The sequence below is a fragment of the Eschrichtius robustus genome, chromosome 19 (genome assembly GCF_028021215.1).
Source record: "Eschrichtius robustus isolate mEscRob2 chromosome 19, mEscRob2.pri, whole genome shotgun sequence".
NCBI lineage: Eukaryota > Metazoa > Chordata > Mammalia > Artiodactyla > Eschrichtiidae > Eschrichtius > Eschrichtius robustus.
Genome location: NC_090842.1, coordinates 60,313,540 through 60,340,362, shown reverse-complemented (window position 1 = coordinate 60,340,362; position 26,823 = coordinate 60,313,540). Strand labels below are relative to the sequence as shown.

General features: G+C 53.3%; 1 protein-coding gene and 1 long non-coding RNA gene across 8 annotated transcripts; one reads left to right on the top strand and one right to left on the bottom strand.

Annotated features, from left to right (window-relative positions):
* On the bottom strand, positions 1-5,125 carry LOC137753912 (uncharacterized). 2 transcript variants are annotated; one of them, XR_011071631.1, is made up of 3 exons: positions 4,868-5,125; positions 4,212-4,397; positions 1-3,800 (listed from the first exon to the last, which is right to left on the bottom strand). It is a non-coding gene; the product is annotated as an uncharacterized lncRNA (long non-coding RNA). The 2 variants fall into 2 exon arrangements; XR_011071632.1 differs by having other exon boundaries at positions 4,212-4,340.
* Positions 2,185-26,028, top strand: EML2 (EMAP like 2). 6 transcript variants are annotated; one of them, XM_068529361.1, is made up of 23 exons: positions 2,185-2,221; positions 3,724-3,729; positions 4,270-4,488; positions 4,581-4,704; positions 4,889-4,993; positions 6,890-6,918; positions 7,126-7,255; positions 11,273-11,422; positions 12,113-12,182; positions 12,283-12,393; positions 13,437-13,532; positions 14,424-14,558; positions 15,418-15,517; positions 17,749-17,903; positions 18,061-18,186; positions 19,914-20,045; positions 22,218-22,285; positions 22,558-22,646; positions 22,884-22,981; positions 23,479-23,566; positions 24,144-24,239; positions 25,310-25,440; positions 25,766-26,028. In XM_068529361.1, exons 1-23 carry the CDS (start codon positions 2,185-2,187, stop codon positions 25,889-25,891), a joined length of 2,421 nt encoding a protein of 806 aa, XP_068385462.1. In that variant the 3' UTR covers positions 25,892-26,028. The 6 variants fall into 6 exon arrangements, 5 of the variants coding, with proteins under 5 accessions (XP_068385462.1, XP_068385459.1, XP_068385458.1 ...); XM_068529357.1 differs by lacking the exons at positions 2,185-2,221; positions 3,724-3,729 and having other exon boundaries at positions 4,204-4,488; XM_068529358.1 differs by lacking the exons at positions 2,185-2,221; positions 3,724-3,729; positions 25,310-25,440 and having other exon boundaries at positions 4,202-4,488.
* Positions 26,029-26,823: the final 795 nt, after the last annotated feature.

Genomic DNA, 26,823 nt, shown 5'->3' with positions numbered 1-26,823 from the left:
CGTTGGGTCTTCGTTGCTGCGCGCGGGCTTTCTCTAGCTGCGGAGAGTGGGGGCTACTCTTCGATGCGGTGCGAGGGCTTCTCGTGGCGGTGGCTTCTTTTGTTGCGAGGCTCTAGGTGCGTGGGCTTCAGTAGTTGTGGCATGCAGGCTCAGTAGTTGTGGCTCGCAGTCTCTAGAGCACAGGCTCAGTAGTTGTGGCGCGCTGGCTTATTTGCTCCATGGCATGTGGGATCTTCCCGGACCAGGGATCGAACACGTGACCCTGCATTGGCAGGCGGATTCTCAAACACTGCGCCACCAGGGAAGTCCCAAAATTTTCAAATGAATGAAAGAAGTAGGCACGATATGACCCCCCACTTTCCAGATGTGGAAACTGAGGCTCAAGGTCACAATCAGAAACTGGTGGAGTCAGGATTCAAACCCAGACCAATTTGGTTCCAAAGCCCTGGGCTTCCAAGGCTGCTTGTGTCCAGAGGCAAATCTCTTCTGCTTTGGGCTCACTTCCCACCGCTATAAAGCATGTTCTGGGTCATTTCTAGGTGCTGACCCTCAATGGAGACTTGGAGAAGGTGGTCCAGTATTGTTTAAGTCCATTGTCAGCTTTTCTACCCTCCCCTTTCCCCCCAACTTCGGAGGCGGCTCCGACTGACACCGCCAGCCATCCAGGCATCACAGCTGGGCCTTTGTCAAAACCCGGACTGGATAATAAGGTTGTGGGAGATGAACGCTGTAGGGGAGGAGCTAAGGGCCTGGGGCGGCCAATAGGAAAGTGGAAGGAAAGGTTAGGGAGGGACTAACAGACTTGGGGGTAGGGGTATAAACTTAAGGGGCGGAGCCAATCCTATCAGGAGGCTGAGTCAAGGGCTCTGGGCCAAGAACCATCGCCCTGAGATGCTTAGGGGGCGGTGCCAAAAGCTCTGGGGGCGGGAATAGAACTTTAACTCCCCCCTCAGGAGTCTGGGGGTGGAGCTAAGAGCCCTGGGGGCGGGCGTAGATAGAATAAACAACAGTTCTAAGAAATGAGCTAGAATAAGAGTTCCAGGGCGGAGCTAGTGGATATCTGGGCGGATTTGAGACTCTGGGGTCAGGCTCTAGTCTTGCAAGGTGGCTTCTCGAAAATCCAGTAAAAGATTAGGGAGGTTTGCGGGGTGTGTGGTGTCTTCTTCCACCCTATCTTCCTCTAAGAGCCCGGGGCTATGCTTCGGGCTGAAAAGCAGAGAAGGCCCTGCCCCTTCCAAACCTTCTGCATCCCTATTGGCGGAGGGGGCCTGCGAGACAGGCTCTCATTGGTCCTGAACAGGCGAGGGTGTCTAGAGAGAATACGCGCCTGTTGTGGGCGGGACCAGACAGTACCGAGGGGGATCTCGGGTCAGCCAATCCCGGCCCGAAGATTGTGTTGGGGGGCCTGGCAGGGGGTGTCCCGACACCCCCCCTTTCTGGGCATCCTGGGGGATGACCCCGGTGCCAGGCCCGGCGTCGGCCGCCTGATGCCGGGCGGGCCGAGCCGGGGATGCTGGAACGAAGGGCGTTGCTATGGCAACGGGAGGCAGGGCCTGGGGGGGGGGAGCCCAGGCCCGAGCTGGGGCCGGAGGGGCTGGCGGTGGCTGTGGCGGGGCGATGGCGGAGCGCGGCCCGGCCTTCTGCGGCCTCTACGACACGTCCTCCCTGCTTCAATACTGCAACGGTGAGACCCCTCCTCAGTTCCGACCCTGGCCCCGCCCAGGGCTGGACCTATCTCCTCCTGCCCCAACCTCCTCCCTCCAAGTCCCCATCCTCGCCCCTTGCTGAAGATTCCCCTTTCTCCCCTAGCAGGACCCTGACCCCAGAGCAAGCTCCCTGATCCCCAAAGCCCTGATCCCAATCCTCCACCCTCTTCAACCCTCCCCTTTTTCAGAGGTGGCTGAACTGAGAGAAAGGAGCAGAACCTCAGGAGCTTGGGGCAGAAGGGGGGGAGGCCTGGAGGTCTGGAACTCTGCCTTCCCTATCCCCTCTCAATCCTCTGGGACCCTCCCCCTTCTCCCTAGCAGAGGGACAGATTAGGGGGAGAGTGGGATTTGGTGTTGGCTTGTGGGCTGGATGTGGGACTGGGTAGGATGACCAGAGGACTTTGCTTCGACTATACCCACCAAATCCTCAGGCCCCGCCCCTCCCACCCATTAGGACTCATCCCTTCTCCCTAGACAAATGGGTTCGATACAAGAAGGGTCACTGTGGGTGTCAGGCCCAGATGAGGGAAGCTGGAGGCAGAGGGGAGGAGGGAGGGATGGGAGAAGTGGGAAGTGGGGGCTGATTTCCGGGCAAAAGTGCTGAAGGTGGGGGAATGGTCAGGAGGGAGCAGAGGACGTGAGTCATGGTGGGTCGGGGGTGGGCAGGCCAAGGCCTCAGAATGCAGCTGGCTCTTTGGATGGTGGTTGAGGGCCAAGGTGAAAGCTCCCCCATTTCACTCAGCGGCCCTGAGAAGGAACTATCTTCCATTTGGAGGCTCACTCCCCTGGGCACACACCCCAGTGTCAGGGACCACTGGAGTTGGCAGAGCTCCAGAATGCTTATTTTGTCTCCTCTGTCCTTCTAAGAGGCAGGCTGACAGGGTGCCTAAGCCAGGGGTCAAGTACCTGTTCTGCTGCTGAAAGGCTGTGTGTCCATGCACAAGCAACTTCATCTCTCTAGGTCTCAGTCCCCTTCCACCTTCTTGCCTCCTAAAATGGGTATAATACTACAGCTGCTAGAGTTGCTGGGAGCACTGGGTACCATAATAACAGTTAATTATGTTCTGGATTTACTGAGCACATAACCAGAGCCAGGTGAGGTGCTAAGCGTTTTGCATGAAGAGTGCCTGCCACGTGTAAGCTCCCTATAGCAGATCTCATTTGGGTGGGGGTAGTATTATTAATGGTAGGTAAGAGGGGTCTTGGCACAAGGAGGTGAGCAGGTCCTCCTGCACCTCACCTATTGGCTGTTTGACCTTTGGTGATCTCTGCACACTCCCCAACCTCCGTCCTTAGTTTCCTCTTTTGCAAAACGCTTTGCCAACGGGACCCTGAGATTCCTCCTCTTCTGAGTTCCAAGTCCTGACAGCTCTCTCCCTCAGACCTCGGGAGGCCCCCACCTTCCAATGCAGGTCCAGGCACCCGACCAGAGAGGCGCTGGGTGGGGGGCAGGGCGGGCAAGGCCAGGCAGGCGGTTGGGCTGCGGGGGTGGCGGGGGAGGGAGGGAAGGGATAGACGGCTGCACTGCGGAGCCCAGCGGACGGGCGGGGCGGCCTCCGACAGGGGATGGCAGGTGCTACTTCCACGCCCGGTTCCTGTTAATGATACCACCCTTACTTCTACCCGACTGGGAGCCAGGGCTTTCTTGGTTGTTGCCAGCAGTGAGTCTGGGTATGAGTGGTCTGGGAGGGAGGGGGGAGGGGGGACCACCTTGGTCCTCTGCCCCTCCCACTTCGGGAAAAATGGGCGGGGTGGGGGGGCGGCGCCCGCGGGAGATGGAGGAGTTATTTGGTTGCACCCATGGCCTAGAGGGGAGAGGGAGAACCGAATCAGGGGCATGGGGTACATAAGCCAAATAAAGGAGGGGAATAGAGGGGAGAAGCTCGGGTCGGGGAAGAGAGCTTGGGTGTCAGATCCCCGCGGGTATCTCCCTTCCGTGGGTCTCGGGTCTCGGATGCGCTGCCTGCAACTCCCATATCTGCCGTCAGGGGCCGCAGAAACTCTGTCCTTGCAGCAGGCTCGGGTGTCGAACCCCTTGGTGAGGAGAGAATGCGAAGGCGAGGGACCAGGCACGACCTTTTTGGCTTGGAAAGTCTTAGAAACAGAGAGGGAATGTTAGTACACGCGATAAAATCTTGATATTCGTCAGAGAATATCGGGAATCAATTCTACAATGTTGGTGTCACTAAGGAAGTTGGTGTCATCCTTAAAATGTTGATATGACTCATATGTATTTACCATCTTAGTCATAGAATCTTAAAACCAGAGTCGAGAGGCTCTTGATTCATAGACTGTTAGACGGTTAGAGAGGAAGGGACTTCCCTAAGGTCACGCCTCCAGGGCGCTGCAACAAAGAGGAGTGTGCGGACAAGGGCTGAGAGCTGTGGGGATTTCCTTCCCCTTTTCTTGGCCCACATCCAAGCGTCCCAGCCCCAGGTTACTGGGGAGGAAGGGGGCGTGGCTGGCCCCAGGCTTAGGCCGGGGAAGGCTGGAGGGACATCTCACCTCGGGCGTTGTAGCTCCTGGGTGGGCCCCCCGCAGCCAGCGCTCCCTTGCCTTCCAGATGACAATTTGTCGGGCACGAGCGGGATGGAGGTGGACGACCGCGTGTCGGCGCTGGAGCAGCGGCTGCAGCTGCAGGAAGACGAGCTGGCGGTCCTAAAGGCCGCGCTGGCTGACGCGCTGCGTCGCCTGCGGGCATGCGAGGAGCAAGGCGTTGCTCTGCGAGCGCGGGGCACCCCCAAGGGCCGGGCGCCTCCGCGCCTAGGCACCACAGCCTCGGGTATCTTCGCTAAACTGGAGGGGTGAGATGGGAGGGACTGGGGCCAGGACCTCACACTCACCCCCTTCTGTCCTCTAACCCCATTCCTCTAGTGTGTCAGCTCTTGAAAGGCCTTCCCACCAGGACGCCCCTCAATGGCTCGGGACCCCCGCGGCGCGTGGGCGGCTATGCCACGTCCCCATCCTCCCCCAAAAAGGAGGCGACCTCCGGGCGCAGGTAAGGCACGGAAGCCAGGATCCCCAGTTTCCTCCGAGACCGCGGAGGCTGTTTATATGGAAACGGATGGACTCATGTGTCCGAACACCAGCAGTGGAAGGTCCGGGGGAGTTCTTGCCCGCCTCCGGCACTCGCCTGCTGGCCTCGCGAGCTCTGCCCCTACCTATGTGCTCCCTATTCGCAGTGCCCGCCGCTACTTGTCACCAGAGCGCCTCGCCTCAGTGCGCCGCGAGGACCCCCGCAGCCGCACCACATCCTCTAGCAGCAATTGTAGCGCCAAAAAGGAAGGGTAGGTGTCCGAAGCGGGGTCGTGCCACAACGGGTGGGGCCAGGATCCCAGTTAGGCTTGGAAAAGCATGGGGAATTTAGGGTGATGCCCCAGGCCACGAGGTGATAACCTAAAGCGCGGTCATCTAGTTCAGAATGCGGAAACAGTGCCGGAGGCTCGGAGAGACCAATCTTGTGAAAGCGTGGTTGAACTGGAAGGCATGGAAACGCGGAGCCAACATGGAGGGGCGTGGTCAAAGCATTAAGGGGCTGGACTAGAACATAGGAGACGTGGATGATTAGAGTAAGTTGGATGAGCCGGAGTAGAAGTTAGGGAGGAGCCAGGTTTGTGGGCGTGGCTATTAAGGTAAGTGGGAGAGTCCCCATTGAGTCTCAGAGATGCAGTCAGGACCCTCAGAGGAGTTTCTGCAGGAAATGGGGTAATCAGAGGGAGGGAAGTGATTGGAATTTGAGGGTGTGGCCAGAGGGTTAGCCAGGGCAGAATCAGAACCTGGGGTGGGGGTAATGGGCTAAGACCAGGTGCCGTAGTGTCCGATGCAAGAAGCTGGGCGGAGGGGAGCCTGGGGCGCTGCCAGGTGGAAATGGGCGTGGTTTGAAGGTTGGGCGTGGTCATAGGTGGGCGTGGGCAGATATCAGTAGGCTTGAAGGGACTCTAGGTGAAAGTGGTCATGGTCTGAAGTTTGACCGGACCTGAGGAGGGTAGGCGGTTCCGTGGGGAGCTGTCAGTTCAGGGGCAGGATCGGAAGGAGAGGTGTGTATGATCAGAATGTTGGGCGTGGTCAAGTTCCCAGAGCCCGGGCCACACTGAAGGTCTGGGCGGTGTAAAAACCTGAGTGTGGAGTCCTGATGCAGTGGGCGTGGTCAGGGCTTGGCGGGGCCGGACTAAGGCAAGACCAGAGTCAAAACCCACACATTTCAACCTCATTGAAATAATGGCAAACACGTACATAAGCTATGTGACAGGCACCACGCAAGGCATGTTACATGAATTAACTAATTTAAGCTTCGCAATGTATTTTTATTATCCCCAATTTAAAAGTGAAGAAACCGAGGCGAGAGGTTTGGCAACTTGTCCACACTGTTAGGAACTGGCAGAGCTGGGGTTTGAACTCAGGCAGACACGTCCCCGAGTCCATGTTCTCAAAAAACACTCTCCCTCCCCCCAAAAAAGAGCCTGGTATCACGACCCCACCGCCAGGGACCTGAGACCCAGTGTGACCCTCCGGCTACGGGGTTAGCAGTGGAGGGCGGGGCAGGGCGCGGCGGCGTGGGCGCCTCCCAGGGCCGGAAGCGGCGGAGCCGGTCCCGGCTCCACCCCCGGCCCCGAAGCTCCGCCAGCCGCCGCCATGAGTAGCTTTGGAGTTGGGTGAGACCCTCTCGCACACCCCCCTCCTCCTCGCGCTACCGGGATCTGGATCCCAGGTTTCCCCGTTCTCCGGGGACCCAGACCCACGGGCATCACCTCCTTCCGTCAGCAAGGGGAGTTGGAGACACGCCCCTTCCCTTAAACCCTCACCTCTTCCCTTTCTGCTTGAAGTTTGGGGCTCTGTGGGACTGGGGGTGGGGAGCGTTGGGAGAACCGTGCTGATTAGGTGGGAGGGGTACCTTGTGACGCTCCTCTTCCAGGATCGCGTCCCTGCCACTTCGTGCTGTTTGATCTTTGGCGATCACTGCCTCTCTGGGCCTGTGTCTTAGGCTCTGCAAGGTCAACCGAGCAAAGCACACGGCCTGCAGAGAGGCAGCGCTCCGCTCCTTACTCGGCCCCCATTTTTCATCAAAGACCTCCGGGGAGCGCTGGGGTGGGGAAGTGGTTTCTCCTAATTTCTGACTTGCCTGCTAATTAGGGCTTTCTTTCTTCCTTTCTTTTCTTTTCTTTTTTTTTTTCCTTTCCTGACAGCAAAACCAAAGAAGTTATCTTCAGCATGGGTAAGTAGGGAGAATGGGAGGGGCTTCCTGGGGTGAGAAGCCAGAGCTGGAGGTCAGGAAGCCTGGCTACTGGCTGGGCCTTTGCCTCTTTGACCTCATTTTCCCCACCTCTTTTAATTAAAAAAGTAAAAAAGTGAAGTCGGAAGGGGAAAGGAAATAGGATTGGGGGCTGGTGTCAGCACCTGACCCCTGGGGATGTTCTGGCAGAGGAGGGCTCCGTGAAAATGTTCCTGAGGGGCCGCCCCGTGCCCATGCTGATCCCTGACGAGCTGGCACCCAGCTACAGCCTGGATACACGCTCCGAGCTGCCTTCCCACCGTCTCAAGCTGGACTGGGTGTATCCTTTTGCTTTAATCTCTTCCTCCCACTCCTCCCAACCCACCCGCCGCCCCCCACCCCCGCCCCCAGCCTGGAGGGGACCAGAGCCTTTCTGGTGTGGGACTTCAGCTGGAGGGAGGGTCTTTGTACTGAAGGTGGGACTTTCCAGGCCTCTGTGGCTTTAGGGGTCAGGAAGAACCTGGAGTCTGGAGGGAGCAGAGGAAGGCAGGTTAGCTGACATGACCTTTTATGATTCATTCAAGGAGCAAATGTTTGCTGAGTGCCCTCCATCTGTCAGATCCTCTTCTACATGTGGGCTGTGTTCCCTGAGCTCACCTTCTAAAGTGGGGGAGACCGAAGACAGTGATTCAATAAATAAGATAATTTCAGTTAAGTAATAAATGCTGGGAATACAGTAAACTAAGCTCAAGTGAGAGGAGTAACTGGGTTTCTCTGAGGAGAGGGCATTTGAGCTGAGAATCGAACATTCAGGGGCCAGCCTAGGAAGAACAGAGGGCACGGCAGGTCTAAGGGCTCTGCGGCCAGAGTGAGCTGGGTGTATTTGAGGAATGGAAGAAGTTGATAATGGTTAAGAACCCTGTCTTTGGAGCCTGGCAGAAATGGGTTGAAACCCCAGCCCAGCCTCTGGCTGGCTCCGTGACCCTGGACAAGTCATCTTGCCATTCTGTGCCTCAGTTGCCTCCTCTGAAAAATGGGTGTCATGATCTCAGATTCATAAGGCTTTGAAACAATGTGCTCATCATATGGGCCCCATAAACAGAGATTGATTAAAATAATAACTAATCATTATTGAGCACTTATTATATGCCAGGCACTGTTCAAAGCTCTTTCAAGTATAAATACGTTGAATAATATGATCCTTCTCTTTTGTAGGATTGAGAATATATTTTTACAACAAGTGGCCTCCGAGACCTCTCTGAGGCTTGCAGGTTGGGAACTATTACCCTTTCTTTCCAGATGAGGAAACTGAGGTCAAGAGAGGGGACCAAGCAGAAAGAGAAAAACAAATATATTAACGTATATATGTGGAACCTAGAAAAATGACACAGATGAACTGGTTTGCAGGGCAGAAATAGAGACACAGACGTAGAGAACAAACATACGGACACCAAGGGGGGAAAGGGGGGAGGATGAATTGGGAGATTGGGATTGACATATATAGACTAATATGTATAAAATAGATAACTAATAAGAACTTGCCGTATAAAAAAATAAATAAAATAAAAATCAAAAAAAAAAAAAAAAAGAGAGGGGATATCAAGCCCTGTTCTAGGGAGTCAGAGCAGATCTGAGGCAAGAACTCTGATTCTGAGCCCCAGGCTTTTTCCAAAATGCAGACTGGGGCTTGGGATCAGCATCCTAGGGACGCAGTCCCTGACCTCCTCCCTTGGCCTTGGTTTCTGCTCTGGAGGAGGGAGGAATGTGGGAGCCCAGAGCCTCTTTAAGGTAGCTGGAAATATTCGCAGGAATCAAAGAATACCATGCTGTCATGTCAAGCTGGGCTTGATAAGTGAGCATCAAAAGAAAAGCAGTTGAGGACTTCCCTGGTGGCGCAGTGGTTGAGAATCTGCCTGCCAATGCAGGGGACACGGGTTTGAGCCCTGGTCTGGGAAGATCCCACATGCCGCGGAGCAACTAGGCCCGTGAGCCACAACTACTGAGTCTGCGCGTCTGGAGCCTGTGCTCCGCAACAAGAGAGGCCGCGATAGTGAGAGACCCGCGCACCGTGATGAGGAGTGGCCCCCACTTGCCGCAACTAGAGAAAGCCCTCGCACAGAAACGAAGACCCAACACAGCCATAAGTAAATAAATAAATACACCCAAATAAAGTCATAGTTTAAAAAAAAAAAAAAGAAAAGCAGTTGACACAGCAACAGTCAGTATGGGCCTCATTCCCCAGCCCAAAATGGCTGCAGGGTGAAGCAGTTTCTGTGGGGTCGGGATACACATATCGACATTCATTCAAATGTTTCCTGAACATTCTGGGGCTAAGAGCTGGGTTCCAACAGTCCCCAAATCACAGTCCAGTGTGGGACAGAATCCGTGACAATGACAACTCAGGCTGGGATGGGAGAACCAAGAGAGGGCAGCTGACTCAGCCTGGGCATCAGGGAAGGCTTCTCAGAGGAGGAGTTGTAGAAGAGAACAAAACAGCCCAGTCTTGGCCACTGTGGAACCAATAGTCTCATTAAGGAATAGGTGACGTTAACAAATTGATCAGATAAGTGGGATGAGTCTAGCGGAGGAAGTGAGCCTGAGGCTTGATCTGAGGACAGGGCAGCTGAGAAGGGTGGCAGGTAGCGTGTACTAGGCAAAGGGAAAGGTTAGTGCCAAGACCTGGGTGACAGTAGTGATCTTGGCGTTTTGAGAAATTCCAAGGTCGGAGAACAAAGGAGGGCAGAAGCCCTGCTAAGGCCAGGGAGGGGCAAACCAGGCCAGTGGAGGAGCTTGGGCTTTCTCTTAGGGGAACTGGGGAGCCACAGAAAGTTCTGAACAGAGGAGGGTCACATTCCTTCAACAAATGTTGAACTCATATGTCTGCTGTGTACCAGGCCCTGATCTGGGCACAAGGGGTACATCAGTAAACAAAATGGACAGAGGTCCCTGCCCTCCTGGAGCAGACACTGTAGTTTGGGAGACACAAAATAAATTAAACAGATAACGTGTGGGATGCCGATGAATGTACTGCAGGAATATGAAGAGGGAAGGGGGATGGGGGCAGTTGAGGGGGTGTGAGTTTGCAGTTTTTTTGTGTTTGGCTGTGGCACGACTTGTGGGATCTTAGTTCCCCAACCAAGTATTGAGCCCGGGTCCTGGAAGTGAAAGCGCTGAGTCCTAACCACTGGACTGCCAGGGAATTCCAGTTTGCAGTTTTAAGTAGCTGGGAACTATTTGGGAGAGGCTTGGGAAGGCCTCTCCAAGGAGCTGACAGTTGAGTAGAGACCTGAAGGAGGTGCGGGAGCCATGGAGAGATGAGGAGGAGGAGTATTCAGGTGGCGGGAAAAGCAAAGGCCCTGAGGTGACTGGAGCTGAACAGGTGTGAGGGGAGTGAGGAATCAGGGTCCAGATCAGGCCAAGCCTCTTGCCTGGGCTTTCATAAGGATTTTTTTAAAATTATTTATTTATTTATTTGGGCGCGACGGGTCTTAGTTGCAACATGCGGGCTTCTCTCTAGTTGTGGCGCATGGGCTCAGTAGTTGCAGTGCATGGGCTTAGTTGCCCCGTGGCATGTGGGATCTTAGTTCCCCGACCAGGAATCGAACCCGCGTCCCCTGCATTAGATGGCGGATTCTTAACCACTGGACCACCAGGGAAGCCCCCAAGATTTTGACTTTTGCTCTGAGATGGGAAGGTTCTGAGCAGAGGCTGGATGTGAATTGACTTAGTGTTAACAGATTTTAACAGGATCCCTCTGTGGGGAGGAGGGTAGACAGAAGGTTATATTAGTTTCCTGTGCTGTTAAAACAAATTACCACAAACTTGGTGGCTTAAAACAACAGAAAATCTCACAGTTTCTGGAGTCCAGAAATCCCCAGTCAAGGTGTCAGCAGGACCGTGGTCCCTCCAGAGGCTCTGGGGGGAGAATTTGTCCCCTGTCTGTCTCCTAGCTTTTGGTGGCTACTGGCAACCCTTGGGGTTCTTTGGCCTATAGTTGCTTTACTCCAATCTCTGTCTTCACACCGCCTTCTCCCACCCTGTGTCTGAGTCTTTTCTTCTCTGTCCCTTATAAGGACACTTGTCGCTGGAATTAGGGCCCATCCAGATAATCCAGGATGATCTCGTCTTGAGATCCTTAATTACATCTGCAAAGACTCCTTTTCCAAGGAAAGTCACATTCACACTTCCCAGGGGTTAATATTTTGGTGGCCATATTTTTGGGGGGATACCATCATTCAACCTCCCACAGGGGTAAGAGTGGAAACAGGAAAACCTAGCTCTGATGACCTTCATCTGGGAGTCAGTCAGCAGATGCAATGCAAAACAGGCTCTTTAACCGGCCCCTGGGCACCTCCAGCTATGGCTACCGCGGCCGAGACTGCCGGGCCAACCTTTACCTGCTGCCCACAGGGGAGATAGTGTACTTCGTGGCCTCTGTGGCCGTGCTATACAATGTGGAGGAGCAGAGGCAGCGGCACTACCTGGGACACAATGATGACATCAAGTGGTGAGGCCTGGGAGGAGGACGCCAAATATTTCCTGCTCGGGACACTCTTAGGGGAGGTGGGCGGGGCCAGGCCTTCCTTGGCCTGCAGGCTGAATTCAGGGGGAAAAAAATGTGGATTGATGATCAATACTTCAAATGTCGGTGAATTCACTCAGATGCCTGAATTTTTCACTTCCTTTGAAAACTTCAAGTGGGCACCCCAGACAATCCCACAGTGTGTTGGAGCCCCGTGGTGACAGCCCCTTTATTTTTTATTTTTTTATATTTGGCCTCACCGCACAGCATGTGGGATCTTAGTTCCCCGACCAGGGATCGAACCCGTGCCCCCTGCAGTGGAAGCGTTGAGTCTTAACCACTGGACCGCCAAGGAAGTCCCTTTTATTTTATTTATTTTTGACAGCCCTTTTAAATGGGTGTGTTCTCCTGGCCATTTGTGGTACAGGCTTGAGCCCTCTGGGCACTTGAGTTAGAGACCGCAGGCCTGAGTCTTGCTTCTGAGTCAGGGTACCCAGGGAGTATCCCCTTATTGCTACTGAAGAGCTGAATCAGTGTTTATTGACTAACTCATTCAGCCAAACTGTGGAATGAATAATCAGGCATCGCGACTGTGGCCTGCTGTGGAAGGGGTCCCGGCCTGTTGCGAGCCACCCCCCCTACTGAGCTCTGTCCGTCTGCCCTCTCTCTCCTCAGCCTGGCTGTCCACCCTGATATGGTCACCGTCGCCACTGGACAGGTGGCAGGCACCACTAAGGAGGGGAAGGTAACAGGGTGGAGGGGGCAGGACCTGGAGACTGGGATGGAGTCGTGGGAGGGTCAGGAAGCTGGGCCCCCCAGGTAACCGGCCTCTCTCTTTCCTGCAGCCACTGCCGCCCCACGTGCGCGTCTGGGACTCTGTTTCCCTCTCCACCTTACACGTGCTGGGCCTGGGGGTGTTTGACAGAGCTGTGTGCTGTGTGGGCTTTTCCAAATCTGTAAGTCCTGTGCCATCCCTCGCCTGCCCCCGGTGCCTCTTGGGGCTGGAGGCCACGCCTTCATCATGGCGTCACAGGTGCTGGCCACGCCCCCTGGCCCTCCAGGCTGTGTGCCCACATTTGTGGCCTCACAGGCCTGGTCTATTAGCCCTTATGAGGGGACCATATGTCTTGATTGCTCCGCAGAGAAACTCCTCAGTGATCCTTTGTAGATCAGTTAACGCTTTCTGCATTATTTTTTCACACCACCTTTCATTCTGGAAGGGTCCTTATCCCTTAGGCATTTTAATCCCTGTGTCTAGGGCAGCCCTGCTCCTAGTACCACCACAAATGGGTGTTGGCAGGTATGGAGGAGATAAGCACAGAAATCGAGAGTTAGCCTTTAGGAACTTGTACAGCAATTTGACATTCACACAACATCCAAGTGTGTGATTGGTGGGCTTTTTTTTTTTTTTAAATCATATTTTACATTTTTACTGTATTTTACCAGAGTATTGGCTGCAATGGATCGGGGAATAAAAAACAACCTGTCATCCCATAGACAGTTTAAGAACCTCACAGGTTTTCTGAGACCTGAGGAGACACTTGAGAACTTTGGGGAAATAAAGCTATTTTGTTGCCAAAGTGTGGGGGAAAGGAAAACTTTGCAAAATCAAAACTAACCTGCGCTTAACTACAGGTATAAAAAAGCAACATCGTCCCGACTTTATTAACTGTTCAACTTCACAGCCCTAAAAGTCATTCCATAGGAAAATGCAGATTAGAGGCTCTCAGTAAGAATTCCTGACCTCGGACTACTTGCAGAGAAATTGTAGCTGAGGGGAAATTAGAGGAAGTTCCTAGGGACGAGTCATTTCAAAAGGAAAATTATAAACAGCCTTTAAAATGTGTGTGGCCCTGGATGGGGAGTATATTTTCATGTGTTTCACATGACTTGGGTCAGGGCCTTTGAAACAGGCCTGAGTAGCTAATGCCCCAGTGGGCAAGGTGTTGGAGGGAGGGGGTGGATCCTGCCCCTCCCCCATTCTCTCTCCTCTTCCTAGAATGGGGGCAACCTCCTCTGTGCAGTAGATGAGTCCAACGATCACATGCTTTCTGTGTGGGACTGGGCCAAGGAGACCAAGGTGGTAGATATCAAGGTGAGGTAACCCTTCTTATCCCCTCTCCTTGGGGTCTCCCTGTGGGATTGGCCAGATCTCAGTGTTCACAAGTCTGGAATCAGACTCATGTTGAAGTCCTGCCTTTGCCATTTGCTGGCTGTGTGACTTCGGGCAAGTGGCTTGCCCTCTCGGAGCTTCAGTTGCCTCATCTATAAGATGGGGATAATGGTAGCATCTTCCTTGTAGGGAAAATTTGGCTTTGATGTTGGCATATGGGGTGGGCAAACCAGGCCCAACAGGAGGATCGGTACAAGGTGGCTGCTGGTTCTGCTGTCCTGCGATGTCCAAGACAGACCTTGACTTACATCTCCGGGCGATAACCTGCTTTACAGATGAGGAACCTGAGGCATGGTAGAGGGGAGAGCTGCTTGCCCAAGGTCACGTGCTCATTCTGGGCTGGGGGCAAGAGACCTAGGATTGGGGCCCATGGTTTGGGAAAAGAGAAGTAGTTGAGAGGCTGGGCTCTCAGTGAGTTGATTCTGGACACAACCTGGCTGTGTGTCCTTAGGCAAGTGAATTCCCCTCTCTGAGCCTCACTTCATCATCTGTAATGGGAGGTGCTAATGAGCCTTACCTTACAGGGTGCTGTGGGGTTAAATGAGTTGATGGATGTTAAGTGCTTGGCACAGAGGTTGGTGCAAAGGAAGGGCTCTCCTCGTGCCTGCCATTATGTTGATGAAGAAAACAATAATGCTTCACTGGCTGGCCCTGCTTCCTGTACTTTAGTTTGCCCGTAAAGGAGAGGTATAGGCAAGTTGGGTGTGCAAGCGCACAACCCACACAGCTGTAGAGGGCAGTCCTTCCTGGGTTGGGTATGCTGGTCCTGATGGCTTTGAGGTCCTCATTCAGAATCTCCCCCACCCCCTAAAGTGCTCCAATGAGGCCGTGCTGGTGGCCACCTTCCACCCCACAGACCCCACCGTGCTCATCACCTGCGGGAAATCCCACATCTACTTCTGGAACCTAGAAGGGGGCGGCCTGAGCAAGCGGCAGGGCCTCTTTGAGGTGAGTGCCAGGGGTACTGGGGCAGGCTGGCCCTGAAGGAGGCTGGCAGGGACACCCAGGCAGACAAGAAGATACCCCAGGGGCTGGAGGTTGTAGGGATGCTGAGATATTGCCTGCTGGGGCCTCCGTTCCCTTATCCGTACCAGTGGGGTGGTCCTCCTTAACTCTTTGAAGTTGTGAGGATTCAGTGGGATGAAGGGTATAGTGACTCCTAGCAGATAGTGGGTGCTCAATAAATGGGTTGCTGCGGTTGTCAATATTCTGGACGAACAGAGGTCAGAGGCTGACTGGCCGAGAGAGACAGAGGGAGAAACAGCAGGAAGCACAGGGCCTGGGAGAGAGGATGCAGGCACACCTCTGACAGGGCTCCTTTGCCTTTGGTGAGAGTTGGGGCTTCTACCCCAAAAGGGGAGGCCCTGAGAACACCAGGCTCAGATGGAGATGAAGACGGAGATATTGAGATGAGAAGAGGGTGGGGCGGGGCAGGGTGAGGGACCTAGAGACAGACAGAAGAGGGGGCGGGAGGGAAGGAGAGGAGAGGGGTAGGGGCAGAGAGAGAGGGATCCAAGCAGAAGACAGCAGGGGAACCAAGGACAGAGACTGGGACAGAAGTCAGGGAGGAGAGAGAGGAGGGAGGAAGGGGGTCTGGGGTGGGAAAGGGAGACAGTGTGGTCAGAAAGTGGTCTGTAGGCGATGTGACACTCCATGGAGGTGGATTGGAGATGAGGATGGTCCACACAGGGCCACTCCCCAGAGCATGGAGGGCATCCTGGACCACTGTCCTGGGTGACGGGTGAGCTCTGGGAGGCCTCCCGGCTTCAGCGACCCTCTGACACCTTCCCCTTCTCCCCCACCTTAGAAACACGACAAACCGAAGTACGTGCTGTGTGTGACCTTTCTGGAGGGTGGCGATGTGGTCACCGGGGACTCTGGGGGGAACCTCTATGTCTGGGGCAAAGGTCAGTGTCAGCCCCACCTGTTTGGTTCCCCAACCGAGTCCTCCCTGACTCCCTTTGGCTGTGCGTCCCTTTCTCGGAGCCTGCTGATGTGGAATGTACGATACAACAATACAAATCATTACTTGTCCAGTTCTAACACCTCCATCAAGGCTCAGCTCCAGTATCCCCACCTGCATGAAATCTTCACTTATTCCCTCCCCTTGTCCTCTGCAAATCCCACGGCAGCGATCAAGTTTGAACTGTAAATGAATGGGTTAACCCGGTGTGGATGGAGGGATGGATGGAGAGGTGGTTTGTTCCAGAGCAATGAATGAATGAATAAGTCAATGAATGAATGAAGCGTTTGTCCTACCCAGTGAATAGAAGAATGAGTAGATGAATATGCTGTCCTTCTTAATGGGTGGGTGATTAGGTGAGTGAACAGTTAAATATATGAATGGTTGTCCCCAGAACGGATGACTGTGTTAATAAATGACTAGGTCTTTTCCCAGGCAGTGGATTACTGTAAAGTTACGAATGAATGAATGAATGAGTTTATTCAGTCATCAAACCACTTCCTGGAACAAGCAATTCTTCATAACATGTTAATCCATTGGCTGAGGTAACCATTCATCTTGGGGTAGTGGGAGAGGAGTGGGTTTGGGAGTTGGGCAGGCTTTGGGTTCAGGTCTCAGCAGTGCTGTGTGCTCTCTATGTGGCCTTGGGAGAGTCATCTCCCTTCTGAGACTCAGTTGCAACATCTGTAAAATGGGTATAATACTCTCTCCCTCATACGGTTGTTTTGAGCTTTTCTTGAGATTAGACAGCTGAGAATAAGCTCTGACTAACTGGCAGTGTGTCTTTCCCAGCAGACCCTAAGCTCTCTGAGGGCAGAGACTTGGTCTGATTGGTTCCTATATCTCCCACCACTGGGTCCAGCCCTCAGGGCTACAGGATGTTGGGTGGGGGGGTGGTTAGAAAGATAGGTGGACAAAAGGACGTATGTACACGTGGCACCACTTCTGAGCCTCGAGGGATGGAATTGAAGAGAGTTGCTTTTTCTTCCTCTCCACTTAGTCCCTGCCCCAGCCTCTTCCCTGGTTCCCGGGCCTTCAGTCTTGTCCCCTCCAATTCAGTTTGTTCTTAGAACCAAATGTAAATCTGACCCTATCCTTCCCCTGCTGAACCCTTCCATTACTACCCAGTTCAGATCCCTCAGAACAAGGTCCGGATTCCTCACTGAGGTCTGCAAGGTCCGATTCCTCAATGAGGCCATGCATGGTCTGGCCCTGCTTTCTCTTGTCCCTTGCATGTTATACTTGGTCACACCAGATTTCTTTAGTTTCCTAAATAGTCCATGTTCTCTCTGCCTTTTGCACATGTTGTTCCTTCTGCCTGGAACACTTTTCTACCCTCTGTTGTCCTAGCCAACTCCCACTCAACCTTCAGATCCTTGCTCAGCTGTCCCCTCCTCCAGGAAGCCCTCCCTGACCCACCAGGCTAGATGCCCACTCTGGGATCCCACAGACTCCTGGGTTTCCCCATCCCAGCCCCAACCATGTTGGGTCGTCACTGACTGGTAGTAGGTCTGTCTCTGAAACTTGACCGTGATCCCTGTGAGGGTAAGATCCGAGGTTGCCTTCATCAATACCCAGCATCACCCAGCATGAGGCTGGGCCCAGAGTAAATGCTAGTTTAATAATTGTTGACTGAATGGATGAATGAACAGATGGTTAGGTTGACAGATGAGTGGATAGATGGGTGAATGGGTAGATGGATAGGAAAAATAGATGGAAAATGGGTGGATGTTTGGATAGAAGGATGCATTGACTGGTGAGTGGGTAGTCAGATGAAAGAGAGGGTGAATGAATGGATGAGAGGCGGATTGATGGATGGATAGACGGAAGGAAGTGTTGATGGCTGGATGGACCGGTAGATGGGTGATTGGATGGGTGAGTAGATAGATGGATGGACAGACCGGTAGATAGGTGAGTGGATGAATGGGTGGGTAAGTGGGTTAGGGTTGGGGTTAGGATCAAAGGGTGGATGGGTAGATGTTACTTCAGATGGTTTATTAGATGGATGATAGGGTATTTGAATAGATGGGTGGTTGAGTAGATGGGTGGGTGGAAGGCTGGCTAGAAGAAAAGGTGAGTGAATGGCTGGATGTAGGATTGAGAGTTTGAGGTGTTTTCTGGGGTCAGTATGGGGGAGCTTCCCCATGCTGACCTCTGCCCCTGGCCACCCTGCAGGTGGGAACCGTATCACACAGGCTGTGCTGGGTGCCCACGATGGCGGCGTGTTTGGGCTCTGCGCCCTGCGGGACGGGACGCTGGTGTCAGGAGGGGGCCGCGATCGGCGGGTGATCCTCTGGGGTTCCGACTACAGCAAGTTGCAGGAGGCGGAGGTGAGGGGGAGAGGCTCATATGAAGGTGAGGAGACCTCCTCCCGCCCCACTAATACTAGACCCTGCTCTCCCAGCCTGTCTCCCCCACCCCCCAACCCCACCTCTGCGTGTGCCCTACACTCATCTGCCTGCCCCCCACCCCCCTTTGCCTACCCAGGTCCCCGAGGACTTCGGCCCCGTGCGCACCGTGGCGGAGGGCCGGGGTGACACGCTGTACGTGGGGACCACCCGCAACTCCATCCTGCAGGGCTCTGTCCACACCGGCTTCTCGCTGCTCATCCAGGTGAGCTTCTCTTCTGCACCTGCCCTGCTCCCTCCCCACCCGCCTCTCTTCTCTCCTCTGCACCATTCATTCCTCCTCTCTTCCCACTCCCATTTCACCTCACCTCCCTGCCCCATCCCTTATCCTCTGGCCTGGTAAACACCACTCACCTTCCCTTTAACTGCTCCTGACACATAACCCCACCCCAGAACACCCCATGGTCCAGCAATGGGTTAGCTGGTAGCACAGCAGAGGGGTTCCAGAACCCTGCTCCAGCTGTGCTGCCCCCTGCTGGTCAGGGTGGTGTCCATTTCTGTAAGTGCCCTGGCAGGTTGTCACACAGGCCTTGAGCCACACACCTCCCAGGTCTCTGGCTACAAGGATCTAGGAAGACCCTCTGGAGTCTTCTCAGATGCCCATTCCTTCATCCTCATGGGCCAGAACCCTACCACACATCCAAGTAAAAAACCCAGCCTGTGGGGGAATTCCCTGGCCATCCAGTGGTTAGGACTTTGCACTTCCACTGCCGGGGGCCTGGGTTCGATCCCTGGTAGTCAGGGAAGATCCTGCAAGCCACATGGTGCGGCCAAAAAATAAAAAAACAAAAGCCTGGGATCGAAGCACAGCCCTGTCACTCACTCGCTGTGTGATATGAGGCAAGTGAATAACCTCTCTGTGCCTCTATGAACCAGGAGAATAATAGAACTGACTCATGGGGTTTTGTAAGGATTCAATGAGTCAGTTCATGCACAGCATTTAGAATGGTGCCTGGCACAGAGTAAGTGCTCAAAGAGTCTTGGTCAAAATTACTCCTTGTTCAGTGCCCCCCCCACCCCTTCCTTCCTTCCTGACATGCATTTTACCTCTTACACGGTAGCTGAGATCTGTACAGCAGCTGCATTTAGATTCCCCCCTCTGGCTCTTGTTTCCATGGAAGAAGATGAGGAAAAACAAGGGCTAGAGGGATTTCCTAGGCGTCCCAAGACCAGAATGGACCTTAAAGACCTCTAATAATAGTATCAATATTATTTAGTATTAATTATATTATTAATATATTACTAGATTTATATTATTTATTAACATTAATCATTATACTAATGTCAGTAATTATAATTCTGTTGATTATCATTGTTAATTACTTTAGTTATATATTAATAGTGTATATTGTTACTACCGATAATAGTCAGCCACTTCCATTTGGTGAGCACTTTGTACCAGCCTCATACACTTTCCATCTATTCACACTTTCCATCCATAATTTGAGTGAGCAGAACAATGCCATGAGACACATACAGTGATTGGCCCCATTTTACAGAAGATGAAACTGAGGCTCCAAGGAGAAGTCATCTGCCCAGGTGACTGCCACAGTCAATAAGAGAGAGCTGCAGTCAGACTCACCAGGCTGAGTACCCTCCATGGGTTCCTACAGCCTGCTGGGCACCATCTGACTCCCCAGGTCAAGCTCCTACTCATCATGTCTCTTGCCTCCCATTGTGCACACTGGAAAGCAGAGACCTGGGGGGAGGGGCAACATTTGCCTCGAGCCCCACACTGGGGCAGGGGTCTGCCCAATCACAGCCTCCCTCAGATACACTGGGGAAAGGGTCTTCCCTGGGTCACCTGTGGGGAGAGTGTGTTGCTGGGGCTAGTCCAGCACTTCTTTCTGGCATCAGACTTTGGGGAGGTGGGGGGTGCAGAGGAAAGGCCTGGGTTGGCAGTTCCATGCTATCATCTCTCCTTTCCGCCAGGGCCACGTGGAAGAGCTGTGGGGCCTGGCCACACACCCCAGCCGGGGACAATTTGTGACATGTGGTCAGGATAAGTTGGTGCATCTGTGGAGTGTGGAGTCCCACCAGCCCCTGTGGAGTAGGGTCATTGAGGTAAGAGGATGGGGGACTTGACACACCATTCTAACAGAACGACTTGTCTCAATGTGTCAGGGTTCAGTGCATCAAATGGAAGCCACACTTGGTGTCTTTAAGCAGAAGGGGATTTAATGCGGGGAACTGGGTGCTTACAAACTCACTTGGAAGGGCTCGAGGAGTGGGTTCTCGACTGGAAGGAAGCCCAGAACAACACCACAGAACTGACCTGCCAGAGGAGCTGCTGCCTCTGCCACAGTCAGGAAGGTGACACTTGGAAGGGCTCGAGGAGTGGGTTCTCGACTGGAAGGAAGCCCAGAACAACACCACAGAACTGACCTGCCAGAGGAGCTGCTGCCTCTGCCACAGTCAGGAAGGTGAGGAGTCAGGAGCCACTGAGTTCAAGAAAATGCTGTCATCGTAACTGCAATCCAGGAACCAGGGTGCTGTGGTCGCTCAAATGTTGGCTCTAGAGCTACGCTGTCCAATACATGTGGCTATTCAAACTTAAGTTAACTTTACATGTAAGTAGAATTAAAAATTCAGTTTCTCCTTTGCACTAGCTACATTCCAAACGTGTGGCTAGTGGCTACCGTATTGGAAAGTGCAGATAGAGAACATCTCCATTATCGCAGAAGGTTCAGTTGGACTGTCTTGCTCTAGAGTGACCCAATGCTGGCTACATTTACAATGGCCAAAAACAGATACTCTGTGCCCTTGCCTTTCAAGGCTAGTGACTGCTCACCAGCATAGCAAATGCTATTGCTTTCACAACCCAACTGATCAGTGGAAGTGGCAGAGCTGGGCCTCCACCTTGTACCTTCCAGAGCCCACAATAGTGCAACTGATTGTCAGGCCCAAATCACAGCCGACCCTAGCTACAAGGGATTCTGGGCAATGTAGTTTTTAAGCTCTCCTGCCTGTGTGGTACGGGACAGTAGAAGGTCAGTCATCATACTCCCCACACCACCCTTTGAGGTTTTGCTCCAGGAATCCAGGGTTACCTATGATCCTGGAACACTTGATGGCCTTTGAGCTTCTAGGAGTCAGGGATGGTGTGCCCTGGAAATTATTAGGGCCGTGTATAATAATCCTCACTCTGGCTGCCTAATTGAGCACCTACTATATGCTAGTCCCTGTGCTCAGCACAGCAGTTCTCTAGCCAGGGCATAATAACCACCTGAGTTGTTAGAAACACAGAATCCTGAGCCCCAACCATGGGAAGTCTGATTCAGGAGTTCTGAGTTTAGTCCCAGAAATCTGCAGTTTATAACAAGAACAAGCTCCCTCGGGTTATTCTGATTCGGGCAGTCTGCCCACCATGCCTGACATTGGCTTAGCACTTTACCCACATTGTCTTTTTAACTCGCCCCCCACCGCAACCTCCACAAGGCAGTAGAGATGATGGATCGCCCAGAAACAGGAAGGTAAAATCAGGAAACAGGCCCAGAAAGGTAAAATCACTTGCCCTTCGTAATTACAATCATAGCTGACCTTTATTCAGTGCTTCCTGTAGGCCATCTTACTCACCAGCTTACCATTCTAAGGACTTTACACCTTGCTTATAACAGTCCTGGGGAGTGTGTATTGATGTTCTCCGTTTGGGGCAACCAAGGCCACGATGGGGAAAGTTATTTGATGTCACATAACGAGGAAGTGTCAGGGCCACAGTTTCAAACCACGTCTGATTCCATGGTGCTCTGCTGCCTGCAAATCAGCCAAATGCCCCCGAAATTTAAAAAGTTTGTGCTAGGAGTTAGATAAAGATATGGGGAAACAGGCACTCAGACAAGCCTAGTGATAAGTCAATATAATTTTATAATGGAAAGCAAATTGGCATGATATATCAAAAGTCTTGAAAATATGGATAGCCTTTGTCCGAACAATCTCACTAGTAGAAAAGTCCCTAAGGAAATCATCTTGGGTTTATAAAGCTGTGGGAGGTTAAAACAGGACTGAAAAAGGATCCAGAGTCAACAGTGAAAGGAGGAATATTTTCTGTTCGAGCTGACATGTTAAAGGAAAGGAGAGTGGTTTCCAGAGCATCTGCAGCAGCAGGTTACTGGAGGGCAGCAGAGGGAGGTGAGAGCCCTCATGCCAGGCTGAGAGTTGGCTCTGAGGCTGGGGAAGTGTGGGCCAGATGGAAGGGGGACCCCAGCTCCCAGCCCTTCCTCTTCTCTCCCTCCTCAGGACCCTGCCCACTCTGCTGGCTTCCACCCCAGTGGCTCTGTCCTGGCCATTGGCACGGTGACTGGCAGGTAAAGCTGATGGGCATTTGGGGAGGGCTTCTCTGCTTCCCCCAGGAACTATCCCTTGATCACCTCCCCCCGCCTTCCCTACTGCCCCAAAGCTTACAGAGAATGATAATTAGGTACCAACTGTTTACCAGGCCTTGATCTCCCAACATTCCTCTGGAGTCAGCCTCTCTCCCTAATCTTTTCTGGGGTCCTTCCCTCAGGCCCCACAGATTGCCACCCTTCTCTACCAGATCAGCTCACCCCTCCTCTCCCACCATGCCTTCTCCTTAAAGATGGCTGCTGCTGGACACAGAGACCCATGACCTGGTGGCCATCCATACAGATGGGAATGAACAGATCTCAGTGGTCAGCTTCTCTCCAGGTAAGGGGATGGGGCCGGGGAGGGGACCTTGGAGAGGCCAGGCCTGGGAACTGAAGCTCAGAGTTACTGGCAGGGGGAAGGGGTGGAGTCTGTGTGGCACAGCCTAAGGGCGGGGCCAGGCCTGTGGCAGGGATGGAACTTGGGACTACTGAGGAGTCTGGGATAGTGGGGGGCTGAATCTGAGAGAGGAGGGGTAGAGCCTGGGTGCCTCCTCATAGCCCCCTCCCCCTCCCCCAGACGGGGCGTACCTGGCCGTGGGCTCCCACGACAACTTGGTGTACCTGTACACGGTGGACCAGGGCGGCCGCAAGGTCAGCCGCCTGGGCAAGTGCTCGGTGAGTGGGCAGTGGCCCCCAGCCCGCGCCGCCACCCCATCCAGGGGGTGCAGAATTAACCAGTTTTCTACCTCAAGGGAGCACAGCTTCAACACTCAACTGACTGCCCTGATCACATCAAGGAGTTTTAGCCCCGCCCACACATTTACCCTCTCCTGTGTTTCAAGCCCGTCCCTTTGTGTAGCCCCACCCCTCACGTTCTAAGCACACCCTCTGTGTAGCCCAGCCCCTTGCATTCGAAGCCCGCCCCTCTGTGTCTAGCTCTGCCCACTTGTTCTAAACTCCCCCTTGTGTTCTAAGCCCTATTTGTCTAGCCCCGCTCATCGCAGTCTGGCCCCGCCCATGATAGTGTGGCCCCGCCCCCACACCCCAAAGGCTTGTGTATCTTTCCTCGAGACCCCCTGTGTTTTCACCCTACCTTTGTATTTTGCCTTCCACCCATCCTGGTCTGATCCTACCCGCTCCAGCTCTAACTCCACCCCTTCCCTCCCCTGCAGGGCCATTCCAGTTTTATCACCCACCTGGATTGGGCCCAGGACAGCAGCTGCTTCGTCACCAACTCTGGGGACTACGAGATTCTGTACTGTGAGTTCTCTGAAACCCAAAGGCATTCCTCCTTCAGCCTCTCTATTGCGTGTGCGATTTGCATAGCCTTCCCTGGGTGCTGGAAGGGGAAGCAGGGGCTTCAAGTCCCTTCTCCTCTGGCTGTTTTATTCAGGGGTTGATCTGATTGGCTGGTCTCCTGGCTTCTGGTTTCCTCCCTGGTGGACCCAGCTTTTAACCAGTTCCTCCCCCTCCGGGTTGGATGGCTGGGGTACAGGTTTCTAAGCAGATACCCCTGCTCTCGTCTTGAGATGTCACCACCCAGGATCTAGCGCCAGTCTGGAGAGGTAGAATAAGCCCTGGGACCTTAGCCTCCTGTGTCGGACCTCAGTGCCCATTGTCTGTGAAATGGATGAATTAAGTCAGTAGTTCTTTCCGTTTGGTTTTTGGTTTCTGGTTTTCTTGGCCGCGCCGCGCAGCTTGCCGGATCTTAGTTCCCCGACCAGGGATCGAACCCGTGCCCCCTGCAATGGAACCGTGGAGTCCTAACCACTGGACCACCAGGGAATTCCCAGTAGTTCTTTCTGCTCTGAACACCTCCTCCCATTTTCTGCCCCAGGGGACCCAGCTACCTGTAAGCAGATCACTACTGCAGATGCTGTGAGGAACGTGGAATGGGCCACGGCTACTTGTGTCCTGGGTTTTGGCGTGTTTGGTAAGTTCTGGAATGGGGAAAGTCGTGCTGAGGACAGGAGTTCCAAGAAACATCCCTGACTGGTGGTTTTCACAGTCTCTTATTACCTCTAAGGTAGGAAACTCATTCCTTTAGACATGTGAGCAGCAGTATTTTTATAAGAGGAAAGGTTAGGGTGAGGTGACTACTCAGGTCCCTTGGAACTGTAATGAAATGAGACCAATTGGGGGTGTCACCTGGCCCAGGGAGATTCACACAGCCTGTGTCCCAGTCACCCATTCATTCAGGCATTAATGCACTCAACACATACCCCCTGAGCACCTCTGTGCCCAGCTGGGCAGTGCTGAGACCCAGTGGTGACCACGACAGCCCTGACCCTGCCATCATGGGTCTCACAGTCCAGTGGAAGAGAGAGACCTGTCCCCAGACCACCCAGAGTAGACTGGGCTGGGACAAGGAAGTCCAGAGAGGACATGTGGCCCCAGCCTAGGAGGGAGTCAGGGAGGGCTTCCTGGAGGAAGGGACATCCAAACTGGATCTGCAGGATGAGGAGTTAGGTTCTAGGGTGGTGAAGAGGGAAAGCAGTGGCTAGTCGAAGGGAATAATAGCCATGTATAAAAACCTGGAGGTGACAGAGCTTGGTATTTGGAGAAATGCAAGAAGGCAGGATGGCTAAATCATTGCAGAGTTCAAGGGAAGCACTGGTAAGGGCAAGGCTGGAGCAGTGTGGGGGACAAGGCAGAGCTTGGGGGTCATGGTGAGAAGCCTGGGCCATGGGAGCTTTTTTTTTTTTTTTTTTTTTTTTTGTGGGATCTTAGTTCTCTGACCAGGGATTGAGCCCAGGCCCTCGGCAGTGAGAGCGTGGAGTCCTAACCATTGAACCGCCAGGGAATTCCCCATGGGAGGGCTTTGAGCTATAGAGGGATAGGGTCAGATAAGCATTTCCAAAAGATTATTCCAATTCTCATCCCCGGCTAGAGACAGGCTAGGTGAGAGAAAGGCCGGGAGGCTGGGGCTGGGGCCTACTCGCCTTGGGGGTCCCTGGCCCCAGCTACCATCTTACCACCAGCCACCCCCAATCTTGCCCGCAGGGATCTGGTCTGAGGGAGCAGATGGTACTGACATCAATGCCGTGGCCCGTTCCCATGATGGGAAGTTGCTGGCTTCAGCTGATGACTTTGGCAAAGTCCACCTGTTTAGCTACCCCTGCTGTCAGCCTCGAGTGAGTCCCTGTGGGGGGCTGGCAGGGTGGAGGTACCAAGCAGCACTGCAGGCAGGATTAAGGCAGCCCTTTCCGGATCCCAGTTTCACCATCTGTACAAGGAGGGCAGTGGCTTGATCCCAGGGGCCTTTCTTAACTTGAAAGTCGATAAATTACCAAGTCTGTAGTGCTAAAGCTCTGAGCATCTGCATTGTGAGATCTTTGGTTCTTTTTCCTATTAACTCAAGAAATATTTATTGAGCACTTACCAAATGCCTGGGCCCAGGGAATACAGCAGTGAACAAGACAGATGACCTCCTTTCACTTCCTTCTTTCCGTATCACAGGCTCTCAGCCACAAATACGGCGGACACAGCAGCCATGTGACAAATGTGGCCTTCTTGTGGGATGACAGTGTGGCCCTGACCACAGGGGGCAAGGACACCAGCGTGCTGCAGTGGCGGGTGGTCTGACCTGGCGGGTGGGGGGGTTTCCCAGGAACATGGGGCTCAGGTAGAGTCAGGTGGCAGGGTTGGAATTCTATTTTCGGGAGATGTCTATTGCCGAGTAGAGTAATATATACCCAGAGTATGTCTATAGCAAAGGGGGTTACGGGGGTGGGAGGGTGGACTGACAGACAGAAGTCTCTATTTATTGGGGTGGGAAAAGGGGTCACATTGCTTTGGGGGAGGCATTAGGGTGTTTGGTTTGGGGTGTTTTTTAAGTTTATTATTTTATATCATCTGGAAATAAAAACACGTGCACTGAGGTGGAGTGTCAGGGTCTGTATATATGGTGTGTCCATAGATTGAGTGTGTCTATAAGTGTATGTGTACGAGGTGTGTGTGTGTGTGCATATTTTACAGCGTTTGTGATGAGACACCATTATCAGGTCTTTATTCGTCTTTAAGCTTGACAGAAACCAAGCTTGCTCTAACTTAGGCCAGAGGAGGACTCAGTTGATCGACATTGCCAAACAAGGAAGGGCAGTTGTCCCCTCTGGCCTTCAGGGCCATCAAACCAAGGATTTGAGGGCAACCAAGGTACTCCGTACCTTCTCTCACCTTCTGCAAGTCAGCATGTTTCTCTGGGACCAGCATTCTCCACACCACGGAAGGATGGCACCCAGCAGCTTGAGCCCCAAGTCCAAAAATCCCAGGGAAGGGCTATGATTGGCCCATCTGCAGATCTATCAACGTGGCCTGTTGTTTGGCCTGCTGTGATTGGTTCCACTTGGGTGAAGGCCAACCCTGGACCAATGACTGTGGCCAGGAAGATGGAATCATGTAAAAACACGGAAACCTCCACTTGAACCACGAGGTTGAAACAAGGCAAGGAAAGTTTTCAGAGAAGTGCGCTGATGACACTATAGACGGCTAGGAGATGGGGTATGAGGATTCTGGGT